Source organism: Pelodiscus sinensis, chromosome 24, assembly GCF_052426305.1.
Source record: "Pelodiscus sinensis isolate ZL-2025 chromosome 24, ASM5242630v1, whole genome shotgun sequence".
In the NCBI taxonomy this organism is placed as follows: domain Eukaryota; kingdom Metazoa; phylum Chordata; order Testudines; family Trionychidae; genus Pelodiscus; species Pelodiscus sinensis.
The window spans coordinates 23420699-23448154 of NC_143075.1; the positions used below are offsets into that span (position 1 = coordinate 23420699).

General features: G+C 59.2%; 1 protein-coding gene across 2 annotated transcripts in view; it reads right to left on the reverse strand.

The window, feature by feature from the left end:
- Positions 1–5228: 5228 nt before the first annotated feature.
- Positions 5229–27456, reverse strand: part of WNT4 (Wnt family member 4) — a 34788-nt gene continuing 12560 nt past the window's right edge. For both annotated transcript variants that reach the window (XM_075906075.2, XM_075906076.2), the window contains 4 exons: positions 16443–16678; positions 12102–12233; positions 11126–11268; positions 5229–10640 (listed from right to left, as the gene is read on the reverse strand). In XM_075906075.2, coding sequence (XP_075762190.1) covers positions 10173–10640; positions 11126–11268; positions 12102–12233; positions 16443–16678 — 979 coding nt within the window. In that variant the 3' untranslated portion in view covers positions 5229–10172. The remainder of the gene's footprint in view (positions 10641–11125; positions 11269–12101; positions 12234–16442; positions 16679–27456) is intronic.

The following is a 27456-nucleotide window of genomic DNA, read 5'->3' on the forward strand; positions in this document are numbered from 1 at the left end:
AAGGCCGTGTTGCGATATCTGATATTGCGCATCCGGGTCTATTTGGATCTGAAGAGCTGACCTTGCACCCGCCCAGTGTCTGCAACACGCTCTCCCCCCACTCGTACAGCAGCTGCCGGTCAGGCCTGCGCATTCCTGGCCGGACTGTTGTGGTAAAATGTCTGGTTATCCCAATCAGTTAGCCGGCATAATGCAATACGGGAATAGTTAAATCATCCAGCGCCGGTTGCTTTAAAAATAGATTTTCCCTGCCTGCTCCTAATGACTGCAATTGGTAAAGGGCCGTTCGGACTTTGCTGCCATTTCCCATGTCCTGGCCACAGCTCAGCTGCAATTGTGTGGCACTCGCCCTACACTTCACTAGGGGCTTCTAATTTAATGATAAGGCCTACCCGGTATGGGCTGGGTCCTTCGGGGCAGGAGGCTGGGGATGTGGGCGTGTGTACGTAAGAGTGAGGGCTGGGGGTGAGGAGGGGCTCAGAGCGGGTGGTCCTGTCAGCCAGGGCTTTCCCCTCCTACCCCGGCTGGTAGGGGCCTTCTCTCTCTTCCAGCCAGCATGGGTATTCTCTTGCTCCCCTCGCTGGCAAGGGCCTTCTCTCTCTCCCCAGTTGCCCCAGCTGGCAGGGCCTCCCCCCACCCAGCGCTGTGGCCAAGGGCCAGGTGGGAGAAAGGCTTTGGGGAGGAGGGCTACTTGGTCTGGTGGCAGGCAAGTTGGAGAGTCCCAGCTGGCCACTCTCTTGATGGTGCGGCTGTCCCCAGTGGCCACTCTCAGTATCACGTCCCTCCTCTCTATGCCCCTCCCTTTCCATGTTATGGAAAACAGTCCCATTCCCAGCACTTCCCAACAACTTCAACCCTGACCTTGCACTACGTTGGAATAGGAGGAAGCTACCTACCAAGTTTGGTGGGCCTCACTCCCAGGCTGTGTCTAGACTGGAATGATTTTCCACAAATGCTTTTAACGGAAAAGTTTTTCCATTAAAAGCATTTGCAGAAAAGAGCATCTAGATTGGCACAGACGCTTTTGCACAAAAGCACTTTTTGCGGAAAAGCGTCTGTGCCAATCTAGACGCGGTTTTGCGCAAGAAAGCCCCGAGCGCCATTTTCACCATCGGGGCTTTTTTGCGCAAAACAGTTTTTACCTGTCGACACTGGCCCTCTTGCGCTAAAGCATTTGTGCAAGTGGGCTTATCCCTGAACGGGAGCATCATAGTATTTGCACAAGAACAGTGACAATCTTACACTAGATCGTCAGTGTTCTTGTGCAAATTCAAGCGACCAGTGTAGACAGCTGGCAAGTTTTTCCACAAAAGCGGCCGCTTTTGCGTAAAAACTTGCCAGTCTAGATGCAGCCTTACTGTTTCGGAGGAATTCTCTAACAAACAGACCCACAGCCAGACGGACAGACAGCCGCACACTTCTAAAATACATGGATAGATTGGTCATGACGAGAGAGCAAGGAACCTGCCCCAGTGATGGAGTTGCTTGTGGGTACCGTCAGAGGCTGCTCCTGGTAGCTTTATTTGGTGGATGAAAGGGAAATCCAGGCGTTGAGTATTAACCGCATCTCTCATACAACCCACAGCCCAATGAATGAATGAACGTATTTATGTAGCAGAGTGGTGCCCAGCCACTGCCCAGAGCTGCGTGTGACCGTTGACAGGGAGGTGAGGCACCGGGAAGTCGGCTGGAGGGGACGTGGCCAGGAAGGGTGAAGCTTGGCCCAAACGAGCAGCCACAGCGGAGCGGCCTGCAAGGGATGGGAAGGAGGGGGAGATGGAGCGTTGTGGTGGTTGCCCAGATCTCAAGAGACCTGCTCTGCCACAGACGCCCTGCGGGACCTTAGGCCAGGCACGAGGGCCAGATTTTGAAAGGTATTTTAAAGGTCCTAAGGGCCTCTGGATGCCATCACCATCTTCAGGTGCCCAAACACCTTTAAAGATCCGGCCTTGGGCTCTGTGCCTTAGTGCTGCGCAGGGGGATAAGAACCTCTCGCACACGGGGCCGTGAGAGTCACTATAGCGCCGGGGAAGTGCTCAGGCATTACACGCCCAGGGCCGTATAAGGTCCACAGCGAGACAGGAGTCAAGGTGTGGCGGCACGTCGGGGACCCCCCGCTCCTGCACCCCGTCTGCAGCAAGATGAGACTCCGCCAGCCAGTAGCATAGAGAGGGCTGATTGCTCTGCCAGGATCCAGCCCAGCACAGACGGGATGTGGAGTCAGGGCCAGGATGCCTCAGACCCCTTGGGTCAGGGGGTCCATTGTCACCCCTAGACCCTCAGCCCTCAGCTAAGGCTCTTCCAGCCAGCAACTGCCCCTTCCCCCGAAACCTGGGGTGGGTCTCCGCCTCCCTCCCTTTGTCTCTCCCCCTGGGAATCCCCCGGTATCTCCAGGCTGAGCTCTGGTGTCTGGGTTAATACACGAGTCAGTGGGAATCGCACAGCACAGCGCAGGGGGACCCAGGTACAGAGCAGACAGCCCCCCCCATGCCACATCCCTCCCCCCTCCAAGAGCGAACTGAGCGGGGTCACTTCGCTTGTGTCCTGGGGAAGTTCGGGCCCCTGCCCGGCAAAGCCACAGCGGTGACATTGGTGCTCCCCTTGGCTTGGGCCGGCCACATGAGACCCTGAGCCCCCTGCAGGGAGCCCTCCCCGGTCAGGGCTGCCAGCCTCTCGCTGGCTCTGGCTACGGGTGGTGACCAGGGCCCAGTGGGGTCCGTCTGGCCATTCCTCTAGGTCACCCCCCATCAGCACCTCCGTGGGCACGTGCCGGTGACCCCCACTTCCTTGGGGCCCTCCTTAGCCCCCCATTTCAGATGCACCCGGGCTACGGGCACCTTAAACAGGGTCCCGTCTATGCCCCTCAGGGTTAGCTAAGTGTCGGGCGCCATACGGTCTGGGGCCACGACCTCGGGCTGGGCCAGTGTCACCTCCGCCCCCGTGTCCCAGAAACCTGTCACCTTCCCTCCATCCACTGCCAGGGGCACGAGGCACTCGCTTCGCAGGGGCCACCCTGCCCCCACCCGGTACATGGAGAAATCTGCCTTCAGAGGGTCAGAGCTCCTGGGGGGAGGGGGGTGCACTGAGCGTCCTTCCCCCCTTCTGAGCTGAGGTTTGCCCCTGCCCCTCCTTCTGGGGCAGCCTGCCCTTCCCCCAGCTCCAGCCCGTTAATCCTGGGAAGTCTCAGGTCGTAGGACCTGTCCTGATGCCTGGGGCACTGATCCCTCTTGTGGCCTCTTTGCCCGCAGCGATGGCAAGTGAGGACCTGCGGGCCCTTTTGGGCCGGCTCCACCTGGGCTCTGGCTGGTTCTCTGGGGCACAGACGGCTCGTCCTTGTCTCTTGGGCTCACCTCATAGGTGACTCTCTCCGTTGCTCAGTCGAGAATCGGTCTCTGCGCGATTCCCTTTCTCTCCGGGACTCCCGTTCACACCCAGACTGGCTCTCGCTGAACTTGTCCGCCAGTTTCCTGGCCTCCCGGGGGTCTTCTGGCCTCCAGTCCTGGAGCCACAGCCTCAGGCTGGGTGTGCACACTTCATAAAACTGTTCCAGCATCCTCAGCTTACGCAGGTCCCCTGCGGTCTGGGTCCGACCCCGCACACCCACTTGCAGCAGGATTGCGCCAGGCGGGAGGCCAGATCCACACAGGTCTCTTGGCTCCTTCTGTTCGCCCTGGAACTTCTTCCTGTACGTTTCCTGGGTTAGCCTGGACTGACTCGTTCATAGTCACCCGGCTGCAGATCCTCCAGCTGACTGAGCCCCCCTGTGGCCTCCTGATCCAGCAAGGGGGGGAGCTGTTGCAGCCGGTCCGCTGGGGGGATCTGGTGCAGTTCACAGGGCTGCTCAAAGGAGCTGAGGAACGCGTCCATGTCCCCCACGTTTTTACATTGGGCCAACACGAGCGTCTCCAAGCGTCTGGCTGCCCCGGGCCCCCTGGGGTCCTCCCCGCTCACTACAGCCGGGGCCCCTCCGCTTCTCCTCTCTGCCATGGCCAGCTCGTGCTCCGCTGCCTCTCGATCCTGGCGCGCCTCCCTACGGTCCTCTAACTCCTTTAGCCTCAGCTCGATCTCCAGCCGCCGTAGCTCTGCCGGGCTGGATCCCGCCCTAGATGAACCGCTGCCGGTAGAGCGTGGCCTGGTGGGCACCGTGTCTCTTTGGCAGGCTCCAGCCCTCCGTCCGGTCTGAGAGCCTGACACGCTCTGGGGGTGTCTGGCTGCTCCACGCTGGGATAGGATACAGGTGCCTGGACGGTTCATTCTCTTCCAACTGGGCTATCAACTGGGCCTTGGTTGCTGCCCCCATGGCCAGGCCCCTCTCTCTGCACAGCCCCACAAGGTCTGCCTTCAGGAGTCGGGCGTAGGCCATCTCCCCGCCGATCCCCGGAGTGTAGACTCACCAGTCGAGCGCTGCAGCGTCCACAGCTCCCAGGAACCGCTTTGCTCTGTCTCCAGCATGTCTGGCTCTTGCAAGCCCCTTCCTTCTACTGCTCCTTGTCACTCGCTGCTGGAAGCTCGATCCACGGGGTGCAGTGCCTCCCACCCGACACCACTGCGGGGGACCCCCCCGCTCCTGCACCCCGTCTGCAGCAAGATGAGACTCCGCCAGCCAGTAGCATAGAGAAGGCTGATTGCTCTGCCAGGATCCAGCCCAGCACAGACGGGATGTGGAGTCAGGGCCAGGATGCCTCAGACCCCTTGGGTCAGGGGGTCCATTGTCACCCCTAGACCCTCAGCCCTCAGCTAAGGCTTTTCCAGCCAGCAACTGCCCCTTCCCCCGAAACCTGGGGTGGGTCTCCGCCTCCCTCCCTTTGTCTCTCCCCCTGGGAATCCCCCGGTATCTCCAGGCTGAGCCCAGGTGTCAGGGTTAATACACATGTGGGTGAGTCAATGGGAATCTCCCATCACAGTGCAGGGGGGCCCCGGGGTTACAGAGCAGACAGCCCCCCCATGCCACACCAGGGAAGATGTGAGGGGCAGGAAGCAGCTTGGAAAGCAGGACGGAGGCGAATCGGGAAGGTGCGTGAGGAAGGGGCCGAGGACGGCCAAGTGGGCCCGACTGAGGGCTCCCGGAGGAGAGAGAAGCCGCAGCGATGACATTGCTTGGGAAGGCAGATGGCCGCCGTGAAGGAGGAGGGGGCCTCAGGCCGGTCCCTGCAGAATCTGCCTTGGCTGGATGTTCTATTTCTGCAACAACGGTCACGCTTAAAAAAACCCCAAACCACAGGCAGATGCCAGACTGCACGAAGTAATCATCTTTATAGCGAATGCCACCAAGCTGTGAGTCAAACCATGTGCTGGCAAATTACAGCCAATTATATAGTACCGAAATAGGACCCACATTCAAAACTAAGAGTCAGAGTACCCCACAGTTTGGGCTAGCAGCATCCGATAGCCTCCAGCAGCCCAGCTTCCAGGCCTGGGCCCGGGGAAGGGAATTCTAGCTGCATTTCCAGGACACCTGGCTGACACCTTTCCGGGTAACGTACGTGGGTGACCGTCCCTCAGCGGTGCTGAGCATGGGCCGGGAGAGAACCGAGCCCGTTGCTCCTCGATGCGCAAGGCTCCAGATGTGCTGCGGGTGAGGGAGGACTCGGCTGTCCGGCTGCCCAGGCGTTGGCAGGAGCGAGGTAGGACGAGGATGCTGCGGTGGGGCCAGTTCTTTGTGTGGAAGTCTCTCCCGTACTGACACTTCCCACTGCCCCCGGCGCGGCCTCAGGGCTGGGTCAGTGGCCTGGTTAAAGCAGCCAGAGGTTGGATGAGTGTTTTGTGCCAAATGTTGCCTGAAAAGAGGCCCAAGGATGCTCTGAGGGGAAGGAGCCACGTGGGCCGGGGCCTGCAGGCAGCACTAACTCCTTGGCCTGTTCTCTGGTTCCTGGGACCAGGTTTCCTCGCAGCCCTCCCCCCTCGAGCGCAGGAATTGCCACAGCTCAGGATCTGGGGGCGCTGGGCAGCCCGTTCCCTTGGCAGATGCGAGGGCCCAGAGAGGAAAGGCCTCAGCCCCAGCGCACCTTTCGATATCTGGACGCGACCGCAGGTGCTGGGCCCTTTTGAAATTTCGGGCCCTGCTGGGTTCAGACGCGTGGCCCGTGGGACAGCCACGCTGGAGAGAAAATGCCCGTTTGATTCCGCTCTGGGGCCGCGCGGGAATCAGCCGCCCCGCCCTCGGGGGGCAGCCCCACGGATGCAGGAGGAAGCTGGGGGCGCCCGCTCGTAAACGGCAGCCGCTGCCCCTTCCCTGCGACGAGGGCTCAGCACGGCTTCTCTGGCCCATCTGCGCGGCAGGGAGCACAGTCCCCAGGCAGCCAGAGCGAGCTTGGTGGGCTCGGGTGATCCGGGGCGCCCCTGGCATGGGTCCTCTCCCCACCAGCCGCCTGGGCATCCCGGGGAAGGGGAATGGGGCGAAGTCGAGCACTAGCTCATAAACAAGCTCAGCAAGAGACTCTGGATCAGGGGAGGTGGCCGGACATGGGAGGAGCCCCCCACATCCCGCCTCTATCTCCCAAAGCCTCCTCGCCCGAGGGCTGAGGTGTCAGAGCTGGGGACTCGGCCAGCCCAGGGCAGCCCTCTCGGCAGGGGCTGTGTCGCACGAGGGGCAAGGAGCCCTGCTCCCTGGCTGCAGGCCGAGGGGGATGGTTTTAAAGGGCTCGTCGTTCCCACCCCCTTGACAGCCCGAATCCACAGAGTCACTGAGACGTCGGCCCCTCCTGGGCAGTGACGGGGGCGGTTAGCAGGATAACTGGGTTCTGTTCCCGGGGTTCAGCAGTGGCCGATTGAGCACTGCCTCCCTGTGCCTCAGTTTCTCCCTCTGTGGAGCAGGGATTATACCCACTGAGTGCACTCGGGGGTGGGGCTCTGGGACCAGGCAGGGTGTGAGGCCACTGGCAGGCACAGCACGCTAGCGCTGCTGAGGGCCCCGACTGAACATGGTGCTGCAGCATTGAGGGGGGCAGCCAAGGTCAGGGTCCTCTGGACCCCCAGCATACCCGTGAGGTGAGATGCAGGCAGGTCCTCCCTTGGGATGCTCAGCGGAAGGCCCCTCCTCGTAGCATTTCAATGAGCCGCGTCCCCTGCTCCATGCCCCAGCCAGGCAGGGCGGCTTGCAGAGAGCCCTGGCTGTGCGGAGCCCGACCCGCGCACAGCACCGAATCGCCCTTGGAGAAGCAAAATCAGCAAAAGGCGACAGTGGGGAGGCGCAGCAAAGCGCTGCGGAGCCAGGGGGTCAGGGATGACACTTCCAGGGACCAGCTTGGAAACCCCTGTGCAGAGCGAGTCTCTCCCCGCGGATCTGGATCTTCCCGCGCAGCTCTGGCCCTCGGCCCAGCTGGACAATGAGCAGCCACCTTGGCCAGCGGCCTGAGGTCAGGCCCCCACTGCATTAGCGGGAAAGAGCATCAGGAGTCTTGCAGGCGCAGCCCTCGCAGCCTGGAGCCCCGAGAAGCGAGGCAGCCGCTTGCCAGGGGAGTTCAAGCCCCGATCCCTCCAGGAGGTGACTGCACGGCCTAGCTTCCGCTGCGGCGGGCATGGCCGGGGGCGCTCAAGGCACCAGCTCCTAGTTGGATCAGAGGGAGCTGGCAGAAGAGGTGCCGCCTCCCAGGTTGGCAGGGGCGTCTGTCCCGCTTTAGGAGGCCTGCACTGACCGGGAGGGGGGGGACGGAGCTGCTGTTGCTTAGCCCATCTGCTGGGCACTGAAGCAACTTGCTGCTCCCAGGCCAGACGAGGCAGAGTGCAGGGGGCAGGGGGCTTCAGGGGGCCCCGGCTTGTCCCACCCTGCCCAGCCTGGGGAAGGGTGGCGTGTGGCGTGAGCACACGGCTCTGCCTCTGCCGGGGCATCTGCGCCTGCCTCCAGTCAGTTGTCAGACAAGTCCCAGCCGGACGGTGCCTGGAGCCCTTCCAGCAGCCAGACGCGCCCCCGTCCCGCCCTGCCATGGTGCAGACGGGGCTGTGTGTCTGCGCCTCCCGCTAACCCTCCCCGCGCCTCTTCCAGGGGAAGGAGGAAGCCCCCACTGGGCCCAGGGTCTCGTGTGGCTCCAGCGCGCCCCCTGCCCCTGCCTCGAGGAGCGGGAGGGGAACGTTTAGCCGTGCTCCAGGGGGGCTCGGCCCACCCAGGAGGGGCGCGTTGGCAAGGGCAGGGCCCTGCTAGGGCCTCTCGCCGGGCGGTGGCACTAGGGGCTGCTTTGCCCGTTTGGGGTTAATCTGCCTTTTCCACCATTTCGCTCTGCACAGCGCTGGGTGGGGGTTGGGGCTCTGTGCTGCCCCCCCCGAACCCTTCACTTATTAATACTCTGTCCTGCCCTGATCCTGGCTGGAGGAGCCAGCGGGATGGCAGGGAGAGGGGGGCAGGGGCAGGAGCAGGAGCATTCAGGTCTCTGCCTTAGGAAGAACCGAGCCTGCTGGTGTGTGCAGGGTGTCACAGACAAGCCCTCCCCAGCTCCCACTTGCAGTGCTGGGTCTAGGGGAGCAGCTGAGGGACAAGGCCAACGTGCACGTGGTGCCAGGCACTGCAAATCCCTCGGCCCCCCGAGGGCCAGGCTGAGAACGGACGTGGCTCTGCCCCTTGGGACACATCCACCCTCCCCTGTCCACAGAGACCGGCCGAGAGAGGTGGGGAACCTGGCCCCGCGGGGAGCAGAGCCACCGAGGGGGAAGGGGAGGCCAGTCTCTGGGACCCTGGGGACTGGGATTCACATGCAGCAAGTGGAAAAACGGACAAAATCTCAAGTGGCTTCCTGACCCCCTTAAGGCCCCATGGTGCTGCTCTGGTATTGGCAGGACACAGAGACTAGCCCCAGAGCATAGCCCCCGTGTAGCCGGGCCATATCCTCCTCCCCAGCACAGTGCACAGGGCTGGGGAAACGGCCACGGGAGGAAACGGCCACGGGAGGAAACGGCCACGGGAGAAGACGGCCACGGGAGAAGACGGCCACGGGAGAGCATTTTATTATTACTGTGGGATGCGTAGCAGCAGCAGCTGCCTCCAGCGAGGCCAGCAGCAAAGCAGCCCCTAGTGCCGCTCCACCCTAGCTGGGCCCTGCCGCGCCCCAGGCCCCTTTGCATACTATTGGCCTGGGGTGCTGCAATGGGCGTGACCCCAGGAGAGACACGTGGGTTTTGGGGTAAGCTGCCTGGGGCCTGGCAGAGGTGTGGGGGAAACTGCCCTGGGGGGAGCAGCAGAGAGGAGGCCAGCCTGGGGTACTGGCTGGGGGTGGGCCTGGAGCTCTTCCGTCTCCGCTCAGGAGCCAAGAGGCCCCCCAGGTGGTCAGGGGCAGGAAAGGGGCAAGGCCCAGGGGGAAACCAGCCACAGGGCTGGAGATGCAGGGACTCAGGATGAGAGGGGCAGGGGAGCTCATGGCCTCACTCAGCAGCACCATTCGCTTCTCCTTTATTTCTACCTAAGAGGCTGCTGCCAGGCCAGGCCTCAGGCGGGCGGGGGGGAGGGCTGTCCAGCAGTGCCCCGGGGTGGTGGGCGCTGAACGCCCAAGCGGATCCCGGGTGACAGGACGAGGAACCGTCCACACAGGCACATCCACGTCACCTCGGCGCCTGGCTCCAGGGGGCTCTGCTGAAGCAGATTCCCCCTTCGCTGAAGCAGCCGGGCCTCTGTTCTCCTGACCCCTTGCGGGCAGAGCCCAGCCCATAATAACAAGGGGGGAAAAGGCCGGGGGCTGGGACCATCCCGCTCGCAGGGTCCTTCCCACCATTGGAAGCCCGGTCCCAGGGCAGCTCTGCCCTCTCTCCTCTGCCGGCGCGTGGGGCAGCACAAGCCAACGGGAGAACAAAGGCTCTGGCCCCTCAGGGTCTGTTTTCAGTCTGAAGGGGCTGAATGGAAAATGCCAGCGGAAAGGTGCCTGGCGCCCGGGCCGGGGTCCGTTTCACGGCCACGCCGCTCAGAACGCTCCGGTGGCCACTCGGGGGTTGTCCGCTGGAGGCAGGTCCCGTGCCCGGCCCGGCAGCAGCACGGCGCGCACGCGCGACCCTCCCGGCACACGCCATGCAGGAGGGCTCTGGCTTCGGCAATAAATAAAGCAGGCCGAGTACGACCCTCGCGGCCGGAACGCTTCCGTGTCTTTCTCTCGCACTCCACCAGCCTCTCCTGCCGTGGCCGGGTCATCTCTTCCGGCCCGGGGGCCACAGGCCCTCAGCCCCAGAGGGGACAGATGGGAGCCACCAGCCCAGCCTCACCGGCACGTGTGCATTTCCACCACGCGGTGGCACTGTTTGCATTTGACAAAGCAGCACCAGTGGAACTTGCAACTGCACCTCTCCACCACCTCCACCTCCTCCGTGTGGAAGCCCCTCCCGCAGCACATCAGCTCGCAGCCGTCGATTGCTTTGGAGGTTTTGTTGCAGTGTCGGCCGCTGGTCCCCAGGACCCCGTTCTTGAGGTCGTGGTCACAGAAGTCCGGGCTGGAGTCCAGGTAGACCAGGTCCTCATCCGTGTGTGGTTTGAACTGGGAGTTTTTCGGCACCAGCACTTTGGTGGAGCCGACCTTTCTCTGCTCCACCTCCGTGGCCCCGTCAAATTTCTCCTTTAGCACGTTGCCCACTTTGCGGAAGGGTGGCATCGCTTTCCAGCAGGTCTTCACCTCGCACGAGCCCGACACCCCGTGGCATTTGCACTCCACCCGCATGTTGCTCAGGATAGCCTGAAAGAAAGGAGAGTCCCGTGAGGGCGCCGTGCCAGGGATGGGCGGGGTCAGTCACTGCGGGGATGGGTGGGGAAGAGGCGGGGCCGTGAGCAAGGACTCGGGGAGCAAGGCACAGGGGACGAATAGTGGCTTTCGGGTATCTAACAGGGCGTCACGGGGGGGGGGGGGGAATTGTTCTCCTGGGGCTCTGGGTACAGGGCAAGGATCAATGGGCTTAAACTGCAGCAAGGGAGGTTTCGGTTGGACATTAGGAAAAACTTCCTAATACGTTGCCCAGGGAGGTTGTGGAATCCCCATCGCTGGAGATCTCTGAGAGCAGGTTGGACCGGTCAGGGATGACCTAGAATTGGTGCTGGGTCCTGCCGTGAGGGCAGGGACTGGACTCGATGCCTCTCGAGGTCCCTTCCAGTTCTAGGGTTCCACGATTCCCGGACGGGGAATGGAGCTCGGGCAGTGGCCCCGGTGTCCTGCGGAGCTGTTACCTTCCTGCCAGCCTCGTTATTGTGGAGGTTCATGAGCGCCCGGCTGGAGGAGGCGCCTTTGCTCCTCTCCCGGACATCCACGAAGGACTGTGAGAAGGCCACGCCGTAGGCGATGTTGTCGGAGCAGCCGGACCACTGGAAGCCTGGAGCACGGCAGGGATTGGAAAGCGGTCAGGGCGGGTGGAGCAGGAGGCAAGGGCGATGTGCCGGCTCCCCGGCCTGCCCTCTCCCGCCAAGCCCACAGTCTAGCCTCAGAGGAGCTGCCTCTTCCTGTCCCCCTTGTGTCCACACTGCCCGGCGGCCGTCATCTCCAGTGTCCAGCGACAGGACTTCCTGGGGAGCAGTGAGTGCTCTGCCCTCTAGGGAAGGGGGATTAGCAACCCCCCTCCAAGAGCCCCCGCAAACGTTGGGGACCCAGGAAAACCACCGTGCGGTCGTACTCGCGTGGCACAACGACAATCTCCGATCGGTGTCTTCTCGGCGGCCAGCCTGCCATGTGGCCTGGGGGCGGGGACCTTCCCCTCAGCCCCCCGGGATCTGCCTGGGAGCTGCTGGCCGTGTGATGACATCTGTCGGGGTGCACACAGCACGCTGGCCGCGCGGTGCACACGCAGACTGCAGGGCGGAGTCCCGCGGCCTAGAGGCACCTGCAGGGCTAGGGACTGTGTTCAGCAGTATGTGGGTCCCTCCCATGGGGCGCCAGACAGAGCCCAGGCACACGCTAACCAGCCCCCTACACTGTGCGGCTTCCCCCCGGGGCTGCGGCGCTCTCCACAAAACAACGCTCCAGGTCAGTTGAAAATGTGGAAGCCGCTGAGGAGCAGCCAGACACACGTGGAGCTGCCCGCCTGTCCCCTCACAAAGGGCCGGGAGCTGGTTCCTTTGTCCCCTCTAGCTGGCGGGCAGGAGCCCAGGGATCGGGTGCAATTCTGTGTTTAGCCCAGGGAGGCCCCCGGCCACTGGCCCCTCCACTTACCCTGGGGACTGACCCCATGCACAGTCCGATCGCAGCCACACTTCTCCAGCTCCCCGCTGCTGCAGGCCCGCGTCACGGCGAAGGCCACGCCCGCCGAGGAGATGGCGTACACAAAGGCCGCTTCCCGGGTCCCTGCAGTGACAAATGGGGCAGTGGAGAATCGCTGGCAAATCCAGCCCCGCGCCGGAGTCGGTGCCAGCCACAGGTGCACATGCCACTCGCAGGCACTGACTGGTGCCACTGCCTGCTCTGCCGGACACGGGCACCTCGAATGCAGGGCCAGCGCCGGGGTGTCAGAGGATTCCGACAAAAAAACCGGACACACTTGCCATGACATCACAATCGACATCCCGTCTGATAGAAAACACCTGACAGTTCTATTGTCTCAGTTCTATTGTCTCACTTCTATTGTCCCCATTTGTTTCCTGACCAGAAGGCTCAAATACTGGACTGTCCGGTTCAGACCCGGACACCCGGCAGCCCTGGCCAGCGCCCATGTCGCACACGCGCAGAAGCTGCAGGCCTGTCCCTGAGCCTATCTGCAGAAATCTCTGCCCAGAGCCAACGCGACCAGCGCTGAGAGCCCGAGTCCCTGCCGTCCCGTGCGGAACACGGCACAGCCTCCCACCTCAGACCCCTCCCCAGCACGATGCCCCACAGCCGGAAACCCTCCCCGGGGCCTGCCCACGGACATGTTCCAGAAACGGGCAGAGATTCTTTTCCGGCTGAAGCCACAAACGCAGACGTGGCCGGCAGACCCCTTCTCCCTCACCCCAAGTCTGGGGCAAAGAGCCCCCCCCCAAACCCTGCTCACAGGGGCCTGCAGCCCGAGGCCTGCACAGACACCTAGAGCTGGGGACCCTGAGGCCATCGCCCGCCGCCGCGCACCGACATTCTGAATGACTTGGAGCCGGCCGTTTGGGCACCAGGCAGTTGAGGCAACAACTGAAAGCGGAGCCCATCGGCCAAGTGGGGGAGCTCGCCGCAGCCTCCCAGAGACCACGCAGAGCCCCCCCCCCGGCTTGCCCCCACCCAGACTCACCCTGGACAGCCCTGCCGGCGTTCCGGGGCCCAGCTCCCCACGGAGCTGAGGGCTAGTGCCCCTGGGGCCTACCCAAGGAGCCTTGCCCATGCTGGGTGCTCCCCTAGGACGAATGAAGAGCAAGGCAGAAGGAAGGTGCCTGGAGCAGCAGGTCTCAGCCAGGGCTCTGGTTTCCAAGGTCTGACACCCAGGGCTGGCTTCAGGCATAAAGTCAAAGCCCTGCCACGTGGGGCCGAAACCCAGGGCCCCAACCCTCACCAGGTCGGCTGCCACGAACTCCGAGCAGCTTAGCGCTGTGGGGCCCACTCTGAGGTGGGGCCACGGGCAACTTCACGCTCGCTGGCCCCTCGTGCCAGCCCTGGCTTGGCAGAAACCAGCTGCTGAGGCCCAGCTGGGCCGTGGCGTTCTCACAGCATGGGGAGGGGAGAACCCCAGCCAGAGAGCGGCTCCAGGGCTGACGCCCTGTGTGGCTTTGCAGGATCCAGCCGGCCCTAGGCTTGTCTGGGAACACCAGCCCCCCTGCCTTCCCCACCGTTCCTGCATCTCAGCCAAAACCCAACATCCAGCCGCATCGGATAGTGCACAGTGAGCACAGTGACTGGAACGGTTAGTGCACAGTGACTGGATCGGATAGTGCACAGTGAGCACAGTGACTGGAACGGTTAGTGCACAGTGACTGGATCGGATAGTGCACGGTGAGCACAGTGACTGGAACGGTTAGTGCACAGTGACTGGATCGGATAGTGCACAGTGAGCACAGTGACTGGAACGGTTAGTGCACAGTGACTGGATCGGATAGTGCACGGTGAGCACAGTGACTGGAACGGTTAGTGCACAGTGACTGGATCGGATAGTGCACAGTCAGCACAGTGACTGGAACGGTTAGTGCACAGTGACTGGATCGGATAGTGCACGGTGAGCACAGTGACTGGAACGGTTAGTGCACAGTGACTGGATCGGATAGTGCACGGTGAGCACAGTGACTGGAACGGTTAGTGCACAGTGACTGGATCGGATAGTGCACAGTGAGCACAGTGACTGGAATGGTTAGTGCACAGTGATTGGATTGGATAGTGCACGGTGAGCACAGTGACTGGAATGGTTAGTGCACAGTGACTGGATCGGATAGTGCACGGTGAGCACAGTGACTGGAATGGTTAGTGCACAGTGACTGGATCGGATAGTGCACGGTGAGCACAGTGACTGGAACGGTTAGTGCACAGTGACTGGATCGGATAGTGCACGGTGAGCACAGTGACTGGAACGGTTAGTGCACAGTGACTGGATCGGATAGTGCACGGTGAGCACAGTGACTGGAACGGTTAGTGCACAGTGACTGGATCGGATAGTGCACGGTGAGCACAGTGACTGGAATGGTTAGTGCACAGTGACTGGATCGGATAGTGCACGGTGAGCACAGTGACTGGAATGGTTAGTGCACAGTGACTGGATCGGATAGTGCACAGTGAGCACAGTGACTGGAACCGTTAGTGCACAGTGACTGGATCGGATAGTGCAGTGAGGAGGCCGTTGTTAGGGAACGTCAGACCTCTACGGGGGAGAGCAGACAAGCAGGCCCAATGGCCAGGTCACGCTGGCAGCTGCCTGCGCCAGCCGAGACTGACCAGTGGGAAAGCAGTGACAGCAAGGCAGGGAAAGCGGAGGGCGCTCCCCCGATCCCGCGTTGGAGAGGTGCGTGCAGGGGGGTGCCCACGCTCTGTATCCCTCGCACTGAGAGTGTCTGCGTGTGTGACGACTGGGGGCCTGGGGCTGGCAATTAAATCTCGCACCACACAATTCCCTGGCTCCTGCCACCCGCTGAAGCCAGGGCGCCGAGGGCAGAACACGCCCCTGTCTCAGAACACGTCCTGGAGGCGAAAGGGAGCCGCTCTGAAGGGCTGGGCCGGGCTACTGGGTCGCACGAGGACCATCGTGAGCAGAGCCCTGCCCGCTCCTCTCCGGCCTCGCTCCCCCGACTGCGCTGGTCGCAGGCTGCCATCCGCCTGGGCGGCTGCGGCTGGTTAGGACCCAGCCAGCCGGGGACTGAATCACCTCCCAGGGAACCGAGGTTAATAGCAGGATCCTGTTGGTCGGTTTGTGCTGCGGCTGCCTAAAAAGACAGGACTTGGTTTCTGGTATTTCTGGTATTTCCAGTCCTGAACCTTCACAGGCACAAACCCTCCCCGCCATGCGGAGGCAGGAAAGTCAAACAAGGAGCCGGGGCTGGCCTGGGGGAGGCTGGGGCCTGCAGAGCGGGCCCAGGGGCAGGAGTCACAGCACAGAAGGGGACACCCCCAGAGCACCAGCCAGCGGGAAGGGGGAGACGGCTCTGGGAGCTAGCGTGCCAGGAGAGGGAGGGCTGAGCGAGGGGAAGTCGCTGCGGCTCCCGCTGCCATGGGGCCTAGCGCTGCCCGCAGCAAAGAGGAGCCGGGCTCTGGAAGCGCCCTGTCAGCCAGCCACGGAGCGAGCCGTGCCACAGCCGTTATCCTCCCGCCGGTCTAGTCCCGGTTCCAGGCGCCGGGGGCTCAGCTCTCAGGGTCCCTGCAAATGGCTGGTGGGGGCCCGGGGAGAGGTGGCGCGGGAGCAAGCCTGAGGGCAGAGTGGGGGCAGAGCAGGGGTGCAGAATCCCTGGGGGGGGGCATACAAAATTGACACCTATGGTCCTGGCCATCCCCAGTGCGGCTCACCCCGACCTGCCACCCCTAGCGCTCTGCCAGCGCACCTCCCCCTCCTCTAGTGCCCTCAGCTCCACACACACAGTCCTGCCCCACTGCTCCCCTGCGTCGGTCGGTGTCGTCCCAGGGGGCTGGAGCGCAGGGGTCGGGCCGGAGGGGGGCGCTGGGGGCTCCAGTGGGAAGGGGGAGGGAGGGCTGAGCTGCAGCGCAGTGAGTGTTTTACTGTTTCTGGGCGCCAGAGGGCACCATCCCCAGGTCTCACCCACAGCCTGCTTCGCTCAGGAGGAACAAGCGGTCCAGCCGCGCTTGCGGGCAGCATCCGGCTGCTGCGGAGCCCAAGCAAGGGGGAGCTTCGCGGTGAGGCTGCAGCGCTATCCAACTCACACCCCTACAAAACAGAGTCCCGGCTGAGAGTCCGTGCCCCGCGGCGCCCAGGCACCTGGCAGCCCGGGGAAGGAGATCCGGGTCTGCCGCAGAAATGCCATTTCCTGCCCTCTGCCAACGGCAGCTCGGATGTGGCCAAGCCGCTCTGCAGCGCCAGCCTGCGCCCGGCCCGAGTCACCACGGCACTGCCATCCCCCCAGAGCTGCCTCCATCCCCCGCCCGGAGGAGGGGACCGCTCACCTTGTGTCACCACCTTGCCGAAGACCGGCAGGGTGTCCAGCGTGGAGCAGTTCCAGCGCCGGTTGCGGAACTGGTACTGGCACTCCTCGATGGCCAGCTGGGCTCCCCGGCGCACCGAGTCCATCACCTCCAGGTTCCTCTTGCACATCTGCACTTGGCGCTGGATTAACCCTTTCAGCTTCTCGCAGGTCTCCTCCTCGGAGATGCTCCCCACGGAGGACAGCTTGGCGAGGTACCTGCCAGCAACGCAGCCACAGTGGTCAGAGCAGGAGACAGAAGGGTCCCGGCGCAGCCCAGCTACAGACGCCCACCGTGCCCTTTGCCATTGCGCTGTCAGGCTCAGGGCTGGTTTGAGCTCCTCCCTCTTGGCCCCGTCCAGCAGCCTGGATGCAAGCACAAGCTCCTCTCCTCTCCTCTCCTCTCCTCTCCTCTCCTCTCCTGCCTTCCCACTGGAGCTGAGGCCGCGCCGGCCGGGTCCCTCGCCAGTGCCAGGCTGCAGAACGGCCCTTCTGCCTCAGCACAGAGCCGGTGCCCCACGTGCCAGAGGCCCCGGAGAGGATACGGCCCGTGCGTGGCGACAGCATGGAGTGCGCTGCCCCCGCTCCCGGCGCGGGAGACACCGCCGCTCTGCCGAGCACGGAGGGGAGCGTCTCGGCTTGGGCCCTGTCCGGTCTCCCCGGTACCAGCCTCTCCGCAGGCTCCTGGGAGAAGCCAGAGGTCTCTCAAGCCGGCCAAAGCAAGCAAAGGAGCTGGGCCGCCAGCCACAGCTGCCACACTGCTCCCTCGGCACCCGCTGTGCCCTGCTCCCCACAAACATGGCCCTCAAGCACGTCCCTCCTCCTGCCTGCAGCTTCCCCGCCGGCCCGGGGCACGGCCAGGGGTTGGGCTGACAGACGCACCTTCCCGTGGGCACCCGGCCCTGGCAAGTGGGGGGGGGAGGGGTCTGACCCACCTTCCCGTGGGGACCCGGCCCTGGCAAGTGGGGGGGGGAGGGGTCTGGCCCACCTTCCTGCAGGGACCCAGCCCTGGCAAGTGTGGGGGGGGGTCTGGCCCACCTTCCCGTGGGGACCCGGCCCTGGCAAGTGGGGGGGGAGGGGTCTGACCCACCTTCCTGTGGGGACCCAGCCCTGGCAAGTGGGGGGGGGGTCTGGCCCACCTTCCTGCAGGGACCCAGCCCTGGCAAGTGGGGGGGGGTCTGACCCACCTTCCTGTGGGGACCCGGCCCTGGCAAGTGGGGGGGGAGGGGTCTGACCCACCTTCCCGTGGGAACCCGGCCCTGGCAAGTGGGGGGGGTCTGGCCCACCTTCCCGTGGGGACCCGGCCCTGGCAAGTGGGGGGGGGGTCTGGCCCACCTTCCTGTGGGGACCCGGCTGTGGGGGCTGCTGGGTCTTTCACCCCTGGGAATTCTAGTGGGGCTTGAAGGAGGGCAGCTGAGTCAGGAGCCTGTCATGGCAACCCCCCCCCCGAGGCGGCATCCTCCAGGTCCCACTCAGGAACTGAGCCTCAAGGGCTCATCAGTCTGAAACCTGCTGCCTGGTGTCCTCGGCCCCACAGGCTGCAGCTCCTGCTGCTTTGCACGCTCCTCCCCGGCCTGGCTCAGGGGCAGTGGCTGGGAAAGGGGTCTCATGGGGATGTAACCCCCACCTGGACTTCCAGCGACTCACCGCCTGGCCCCTCTGCAGGCACTTACTAGACTTACTCCCCATAAAGTTGCATGGGGGGAGATCCTGCAGTAGCACAGGCCTCCAGAGGGTCACCCCACTGCCGCTGCCTGGGCCCCTCCTCTTGGTCTCTGGATGGGAGGGGGGCCGTCCTGCCCGGGGAGGGAGTATCTCCCTTGGGGAGCCATTATTTTAGCCTCTTCCCGTCGCCCGACCTCCGGCCCTGTCACTTGGATCCCGTCACGATTTCGAAGTGGCTCGGTCCGGGGCTCCATTGGTCACACAGGAGCGTGGGCAATCCCAGAGCACGCCAGAGCAGACTCCAGCCGGGACCCCCCGCCATCTGCACCTCTCCTGGGCGCCTGGCACTGCCAGCCAAGTGGCGAAGCTCTCATGCCTCTCTCCAGCTGGAGTCAGGGCCAAGCGCGGGGGAGGGGGTGTCCTAACGGCCACTCTGGGCTTGGACAGCTTAAAGTCACCCCCAAAGCAGCGGTGAGCCAGAAACATGCAAAGTGCGATCCCCCCGAACAACATGCAGCAGCGGGAGCAGCGTTCAGGCTGGTCGAAGCCCCGCAGTGCAAGGGGGTTTTGGGAGGAGAACTTGGGACCCCCTGGTCTTTTCCAGATCCAGTGTTGTGTTAAGGGCCCTTCCCTTGCAGGGGGCAGCTCTGGTCTGAGACAGGACTACACGAGAGCGGCGCCTTCTCGCCCCGTCGGCTCCCAAGTCTCCAAGCTGCTGCCGTCAGCAAAACGCAAGCGTTCCCTGTGAGCCCCGTGGAGCCAGCTCAGGGGGAGGCGGTGGGGCTGGCTCAGTCCACGTCCGATCGGTTCTATGGGCATGGCAGCCCTGTCGGCAGAGCCTGGCGGGGGACTGCCCCTGGCACCCCGGCTTGGCTCTCAGAACCAGCCCGCCATTTGCACGTGGGATAGGAAGCCAATGAGACGCAGGCAAACAGGGAAACTCACCACCCCAGCGAACGCAAACCGAGCAAGAACGCACCTTCAGGAGGAGGGCTTGCTTTGCTCAGCGACTCCTTACTGGCTTGGGAATTCTGCTGTAGCCAAACCGCGACTGCCCCCTTTCTCGGAGCCCCACCTCCTCCCGCCACGCCAGGGGCTGCAGATGTCTGTGAGGCAGGGGGCTGGGAGGGACGTCAGCTGCTCTGTTCCAGCCGCCGGGGTAGATAATACAGCGCCTTGGCTTCCGAGGAGACATTAACTTGCCTTGAAATCACCCCCAGCCAGGTCAGTCCCATCTCTCCCTGCTTTGCACAGCGGCACAGGGAGACTTGTGCAAAGAGCGTGCGGATTGCTGGGTTAGTCACGGGAGGGCTCAGGAAAACCGGATTCTAACTGCGGCACCAACTCCATGCCGCATGCCTGTGCCTTGGCCTTCTCCCTGTGGAAGGCGGCTAATGGTATTCACAGGCCCCTTGGGAAGGCCAGAGCGGGGCCATAGACGGGGGATGGGACTCCTAGCTCCTAACCCACTCCAGGAAAATGGCCTCCGGTTCCCTGTTCTTGGGCCATGCCCACATACAGCGCTTTGGGGACCTCCCCGTGGCTTGGCGAGCCCCCCCAGTTCACCCTGCCCACACCTGCGCAGCCAGCGCCTCTGATGACTCAGCCACTGGTCTGAACACGGCCGCGCTGGCAGGAGAAAGAGGTGCCGCAGGTGAAGCAGCTGCGAGAGGCAGCTCTGTTTGGCACAGAGGGAAACTCTAGCTGGCCAATGGGAGAGGAGAAAATTGCTTCAGAGACCCAATGTTCCTTCTAGCTCTGCCGAGTTCTCCGGGCGGCGGAGTCAGAAATTCAGAGCAGTGCAGGGAGAGAAGCGTGACAGGCCCCTTTCAAACCTTTCCAAGCAGATGCGCCAGATAAGAGGCTTCCCAAACAAATAGTTATTACTGTCTGAGACGATAAAACGAAGAGCAAAGATGTTGTTTCAGAGAACGGCATCTGTCCCGAGAGGAGCTGTTAACCCGATGCACAAGACACACTGGCTGGCTGAAATTATCCAGACTGCCCACAGCTCCTGCCAGCCCGACGGGGACTAGCCACACGCTTCCAGCTCCGCTCACCGTGTCTATGCACCCATCCCTCACTGCTCCATACACGGACCTTCCCCTACCCCCATCCACAGCATGCACCCGGCCCAGTCACACTGCCAAGGTAACACAGGCCTAATCTGTATGAGAATGGCCTTACACAGAACCTGCTTTCCAAATGCACCACCCCCTGGCTCTTTCGGGACCTCGTTGTAGCACCAGATCTGTTGCTGAAGGAGTCCAGCCAGGTCACGGATGCAGCAGGGGACCCTTTGCCAAAGTGCAAGACACCCCCCAAGAAGCCAGCCCGAGACGCTGAAGAGATAAACATGGGAAAACCGTCTTCCCCTCGTTGCAAGGAGGGGAACGGCGAAGCAAGGTGCTTTGGACAACGGCCTCAGACTGTCCAGTAGGGGGCCTCTTGGGCGCCCGGAGAAGGTCTGCCGGCAGGAGACAGAGCAAATCCAACCGGTGTCCTGAACCACACAGCATAGCCCTGGCAGCCACGTCAATGGCCTAGGGCAGGGACCCACGGCCTCCGTCGCTGAGGTGCAAGCTCAGTCCCTGTCCCAGACACCTGGGGGTCTCTCCTCAGGGGAAGGAGCCTCCTGCCCTGAGCACAAAAACAAGTAAGAAGTTTTGGGGGATCACTCGTTTCCTGTGGGAACTGGGCTCCGCGGGGCCATGGCCCAGCCACGTGCTGGGCCCCCAGGAAAGCTGCCATAAGGGGTAGCGCCTGACAGCCAGGAGAGGGGAGGTTTGTGCAAGCTAGGCTGGCTGGCCTGTGGTGGCCTGCTCAGTTCATGCCCCCGTCTCTGCAAGTTGCTCTGATCTGCCGAGCCGAGCCTGCCCGACCTGCTCTCCAGCCTTCCTCTGACATGTAAATCCTGTGATGCCCTTCGGCTCTCACGCCCCTCCCCCTCGGTGCCCCGGTTCCAGAGGGCAGCTCTTTCCTGACTTGCAGCACACAATGTCCCCCCCCTTCCCATTCTGCATTCTGGGGAGTGCCACTTCAGAACAAGCCATGCATCAGCCGGGGCCCCTCGAGGGCCTTCTGGAACCCAGCAGCGAGGCCAAGGGGCCATTTTGTGTCACCCTCCTAGAGAGGAGCTGCAGAGGCCTGTGACTGCAGATGTGCGATTGCCACAGTCAGTGGGAGGAGACGTTCCATGGCCAGCAACGCCCGGCCAGCATCAGGAAGTTCTGTGGCTCCACACAGACAAGGCGAAAACGGGTGCCCCTCACGTTGCCCTTCTCTGGGTCCTTGGCAGACACAGGTTAGGACAGGAAGCAGGTAAATACCCCGCTGCCTCCCTGTCGGTAGTGATCAGGAAAGGTCAACATGGAGACACCCAGGGCAAGCCCTGCCTGACCAATCTGATTAGCTTCTGTGACAAGGTAACTGGCTCTGTGGACATGGGGAAGGCGGTGGATGCGCTATACCTTGACTTTAGCAAGGCTTTGGATACGGTCTCCTACAGGATTCTTGCCAGCAAGTGAAGGGAGTATGGATTGGATACACGGACTGTCAGGTGGAGAGAGAGCTGGTTAGATTGTCGGGCCCAACGGGTAGTGAGCAACGGCTGGTTGGCAGTCAGTGTCAAGCAGGGTGCCCCAAGGATTGGTTCTGGGGCTGGTTTTGTTCAACATCTTCATTAATGACCAGAGTATTGGATGTCCAGGACCAAACTAAATAGGGGAGAAGAGAGGGGACGAGGGGTAGAAGAAGGAAAATATGGGAGGAGCGGGGGGACAAGAGGAGACAGTGGGTAAAGAATATCAAGGGGAAAGCCAAGCTGAATGTAATAGGAAAAACAAATAGTCTCTAAGGGTATGTCTACACTACCCTCCTAATTTGAACTAGGAGGGTAATGTAGGCATACCGCACTTGCAAATGAAGCCCGGGATTTGAATTTCCCGGGCTTCATTTGCATAAGCCGGGCACCGCCATTTTTAAATCCCGGCTAGTTCGAACCCCGTGCCGCGCAGCTACACGCGGCACGGAGTAGCTAGTTCGGATTAGGTTTCCTCATTCCACGAGGAGTACAGCTAGTTCGGATTAGAAGCGCTGCACGGGGTTCGAACTAGCCGGGATTTAAAAATGGCGGCGCCCGGCTTATGCAAATGAAGCCCGGGAAATTCAAATCCCAGGCTTCATTTGCAAGTGCGGTATGCCTACATTACCCTCCTAGTTTGAATTAGGAGGGAAGTGTAGACATACCCTAAGTACCTAAAGCCTGGATAGGCAAAAGAGGCAGATAAGAATAATTAATTAGCAAACAACAAATAAAAAGCGCTCCCTTTCGGAAGAAGTTTTTTTCTGAAGATCTCTTCTGGAAAAGCTTCTTCTGAAAGTAGCCTGCAGTCTAGACACAGCCTGAGAGTGACAGAGTCGAAGAACTGCATCTATTGCATATCTTTACCAAAAAGAGAACAATTCAGGAATCCTTCGGCAGTCATCTGGAAGGGAATCAGGTGATAGGTGACAGCCAGTGTGGATTTGTAAGAGCAAAGCGTGTCGAACAAGTACCCTCCATGGGAACAAATATTTCATAACAGCTCTTCAGTGTAGCAGCGTGTGACCCAATCCAATGGCTGGAAGCTGAAGTGAGACACATTCAGACTGGAAATAGGGTGTAAATTCTGAAGTGGGGGCACAGGTGCTGGACTCATGGGTGCAGCATCCCCTGGCTCGAAGTGCTTCCCATTGTAAGCAGTTTGCAGTTTACTCCAGTGAGCACCCACACTATCCAGTGTCCCAGCACCCGACTGTGTGGAGCTACTTACCAGGGGTCACAGTGGATTCCTCTCCACTGACCTTTCTGAAACGAGGACTGGGTGTTTTGCTAGAAGATCTGCCCTAGGAATTGTGTGTTAAACATCCAGCCAAGCTAAACAATCATCATTGTCTCTCCGGGCCTTGAAATCGATGAATTTCCTTTCCAGTGAGAGGAGTCTAGGGTAGGCCCATCCATTACTCAATGAAGAGAGAAAAACAACCGAAAATGGGGAAATGAGAGGTGCTCAATGACTTCCTTATTTTGGTTTCACCAACAGGGTTGGGGGTGATTGGGCACCTACGACATCTACCTATGTAAAATGCAGGACAATGTAGCACTTTAAAGACTAACAAGATGGTTTATTCTTAATTTCTTGGATAGTGTGAGGCAGAGTCTTTCACTGTAGTCAGTGCAGTATGTTGATCTTAATGGATTGTTCACTTTCAGTCCTTCGGGTACGATGTCCATCTTCCTGCACTTGGATAGAAAGATGATGTCTGTCTGTATCTGTGCAAGTTTCTTCGTATGGTTGATGGATTTCCATTCCAAACGGCTAAATGTAGTGCCTTGCATGTAGACTAGTGATAGAAATGTAGCCGTGTTAGTCTGGGGTAGCTGAAGCAAAATGCAGGACAATGTTTAAAGTGCTACATTGTCCTGCATTTTGCTTCAGCTACCCCAGACTAACACGGCTACATTTCTATCACTAATCTACCTATGTCTAACTCTAACATAGTGAAAACCAGTGAAAAGAAGGTAGGTTCAGAAGCTAAAATAGGAAAAGAACAACTTAAATTACTTAGACAAGTTAGATGTGTTCAAGTCCTCAGGACATGCATCCTAGAATATTCAATGATTCCATTACGAAGATATCTGAGCCATTAGCTATGATCTTTGAAAAGTCATGGGATACAGGAGAGATTCCAGAACATGGGAATAGGGAAAAGATTGTGCTCATTCCTAACAAGGGGTATGTCTACATTACCCCGCTAGTTCGAACTAGCGGGGGTAATGTAGTCATCCGCAGTTGCAAATGAAGCCCGGGATTTGAATTTCCCGGGCTTCATTTGCATGAAGCCGGCTGGCGCCATTTTTAAATGCCGGCTAGTTCGAACCCCGTGCTGCGCAGCTACACGCGGCACGGAGTAGCTAGTTCGGATTAGGCTTCTAATCGAGGAGTACAGCTAGTTTGGATTAGGAAGCCTAATCCGAACTAGCTACTCCGTGCCGCGTGTAGCTGCGCGGCATGGGGTTCGAACTAGCCGGCATTTAAAAATGGCGCCGGCCGACTTCATGCAAATGAAGCCCGGGAAATTCAAATCCCGGGCTTCATTTGCAACTGCAGATGACTACATTACTCCCGCTAGTTCGAACTAGCAGGGTAGTGTAGACATACCCAAGGGGAATAAGGACAACACCGGGAATTACAGATCAGTCAGTTTAACTTCAGTACCAGGAAAGATAATGGAGCAAATAATGCAGGAATCCATTTGCAAACATCTAGAAGATAATAAAGTGATAGGTAACAGCCGGCATGGATTTGTAATGAACAAATCATGTCAAACCAACCTGATAGCTTTCTCTGATAGGATAACAAGTCTTGTGGATAAGGGAGAAGCAGTGGAGGTGATATACCCAGACTTTAGAAAAGCATTTGATATGGTCTCACATGACCGTCTTATCAATAAACTAGGCAAATACAACCTAAATGGGGCTACTATAAGGTGGGTGCGTAACTGGCTGCATAACCATTCTCAGAGAGTAGTTATTAACGGTTCACAGTTGTGCTGGAAAGGTATAACAAGTGGGGTTCTGCAGGGGTCTGTTTTCTGACCAGTTCTGTTCAGGATTTTCGTCAATGATTTAGACAATAGCATAGAGAATACGCTTATTAGGTTTGCAGATGATACCAAGCTGGGAGGGGTTGCAAGTGCTTTGGAGGATAGGGTTGTAATTCAAAATGATCTGGACAAACTAGGTAAATGGTCTGAGGTAAACAGGATGAAGTTTAATAAGGACAAATGCAAAGTACTTCACTTAGGAAGGAACATACAAAATGGGAAGTGATTGTCTAGGATGGAGAAAGGGATCTAGGGGATCTAGGGATCATAGCTAAATATAACAAGCTAAATATGAGTTAACAGTGACACACTGTTGCAAAAAAAGCAAACATCATTATAGGACGTATTAAGAGCAGTGCTGAGAGCAAAATATGAGGGCTGCATCTAGACTGGCATGACTTTGTGGAAATACTTTTAACTGAAAAGTTTTTCCGTTAAAGTATTTCCGCAAAAGAGTGTCTAGATTGGCACGGATGCTTTTGTGTAAAAAGTGCTTTTGTGCAAAAGCATCCATGCCCAGTATAGACACACTTTTGCGCAAGAAAGCGCCGATGGCCGTTTTAGCCATCGGGCTTTCTTGTGCAAAAAATTAAGGTGCCTGTCTACACTGGCCCTCTTGCGCAAGTATTCTTGAGCAAGAGGGCTTATCCCTGAGTGGGAGTGTCAAAGTATTTGTGCAAGAAACACTGAATTCTTACATTAGAACGTCAGTGCTCTTGTGCAAATTCAAGCGGCCAGTGTAGACAGCTGGCAAGTTTTTGCGCAAAAGCGGCCACTCAGTCTAGATGCACCTGAGAAGTCATTCTTCTGCTCTACTCTGCGCTAATTAGGCCTCAATTAGAGTATTGTGTCCAGTTCTGGGCACCACATTTCAGGAAAGATGTGGAGAAATTGCAGACGGTCCATGTTAAAGGTCTAGAAAACATGAAAGACTGAAAGAACTGGGTTTGTTTAATCTGGAAAAGAGAAGACTGAGAGGGGACAGGAGAACAGCTTTCAAGTTCCTAAAAGGTTGTTACAAGGAGGAGGGAGAAAAATGGTTCTCCTTAACTCCTGAGGATAGGACAAGAAGCCATGGCCTTAACCTACAGCAAGGGAGGTTTAAAGTTGGACATCGGGAACAACTTCCTGCCTGTCAGGGTGGTTAAAACCCTGGAATAAAGGGAGGTTGTGGAATCTCCATCATTGTCAGGGATGGTCTCGATCGGGGGTGGGGAACCTCTGGCCCACGGGCTGCTTCCAGCCCCTGGTTTGCTTTGCTCTCTCCACGTGCCAGTCTCCATGCCGTGGGCCAGAAGCCTCAGGGCTCGGCAGCCCCTCTGTGTGGGGATGGAGCACGAGTGCTGGTTTGCCACACAGCAGGCGTCGGCATCCTCCCGTGGGGCTCGACAGCAAGGGGAGCCTGGGCACCCTGCGTTGAGCATGATGTGGTGTCTTTGTTGTGGTGGCTGTGGGGAGCCAAGTCGATGAGCTTTGTTTTGTTTTGGCTTCTCACTTGTGTGTAGGCCCCAACTGACCTTTCTGTGGGTCCGTGGCCCCAACCCCTGGTCTAGGTGGTGCTTGGTCCTGCAGGGAACTGGACTTGATGACCTCTCCAGGTTTCTTCCAGTTCCAGGATTCTATCCAAATTAGCAAACAGATCCTATGAGGAACAGGAAGCCAGAGTGCTGAGCCACGGGACGTCAGGAGCTGGGCCTTCCTGAACCATGTGGACCACATGCATAACCCAAGCACTGTTTGGGCCCCACAGTAGGGGACCCTATAAGCCACTTCCAATTGTTTCCTCACATAACCAGCTGGAAAATCTTTCAAGGCCAGAAGATGGCCCAGAATCACTCTCTAAAACTTTGCTTAAATTTCTCCAGCCGTACATATCGACTGTCTCCAGGGGACCTGTTCCTCTTGTGAAGTCCCTCAGCACACTGAGCCAACTGCCAGGCACCACAGAAAAGTCACAAGACCCTACTTCAGATAGCTATTTTCCTTCCTGTCTGTTCCTGGGCCTATGGCTCCTTTGCTATGCCTATTTGTAGGGGGCTAGCTGGCTTTTTTTTTTTTTTTAGGAACTCTGTTGCTCATAAGGGGACTGCCACGTTCTCTGGCCTGAAATGGTTTCTATTATATCAGGGTTTACATTTGGTTCAATAGCACCCGCACTACAGAAACTGTTCCAGCTCTCCTGCTGTTGTTCGCACTGTAATACCTGTTACTCCTCTCTCTTTCAGTCTTTATGTCTCAGGAATTTACCCACCACAGTAGTTCCCTGTTTTAAAACCAGAAAAGGCTCTTCCACATAAAAGTTGCACTGGTTTTACTAAGTTTTATTTAAGTGACTGTATTTTTCAACAAGACAGCATTATTTTTATTAAATTAATTTTTATTTCAGATTTCTTTAAAAAAGGGACTATTACAAATTTTCTGTTTAATTGTTTTAGTATTTTTTAAAATGAGAATTCCATCAAGTGTAGTTTTTGTCCATCCCTATAATCTATTACTATTCACTATGTTTTAACAAAAAAGAACTATCGTCAATTTGGTTTCCAATAACATTTTCTTCTAATTTTCAAACCTTGAGCATTGATTTATCTGTGCCAAAATAGAGCACTACTCCAGATTTCTCCATTTTATCTCTTTTCTGTAAGGTTATTGAGAAACAATCCTACTGCAGGTTCATCCGACTTTTC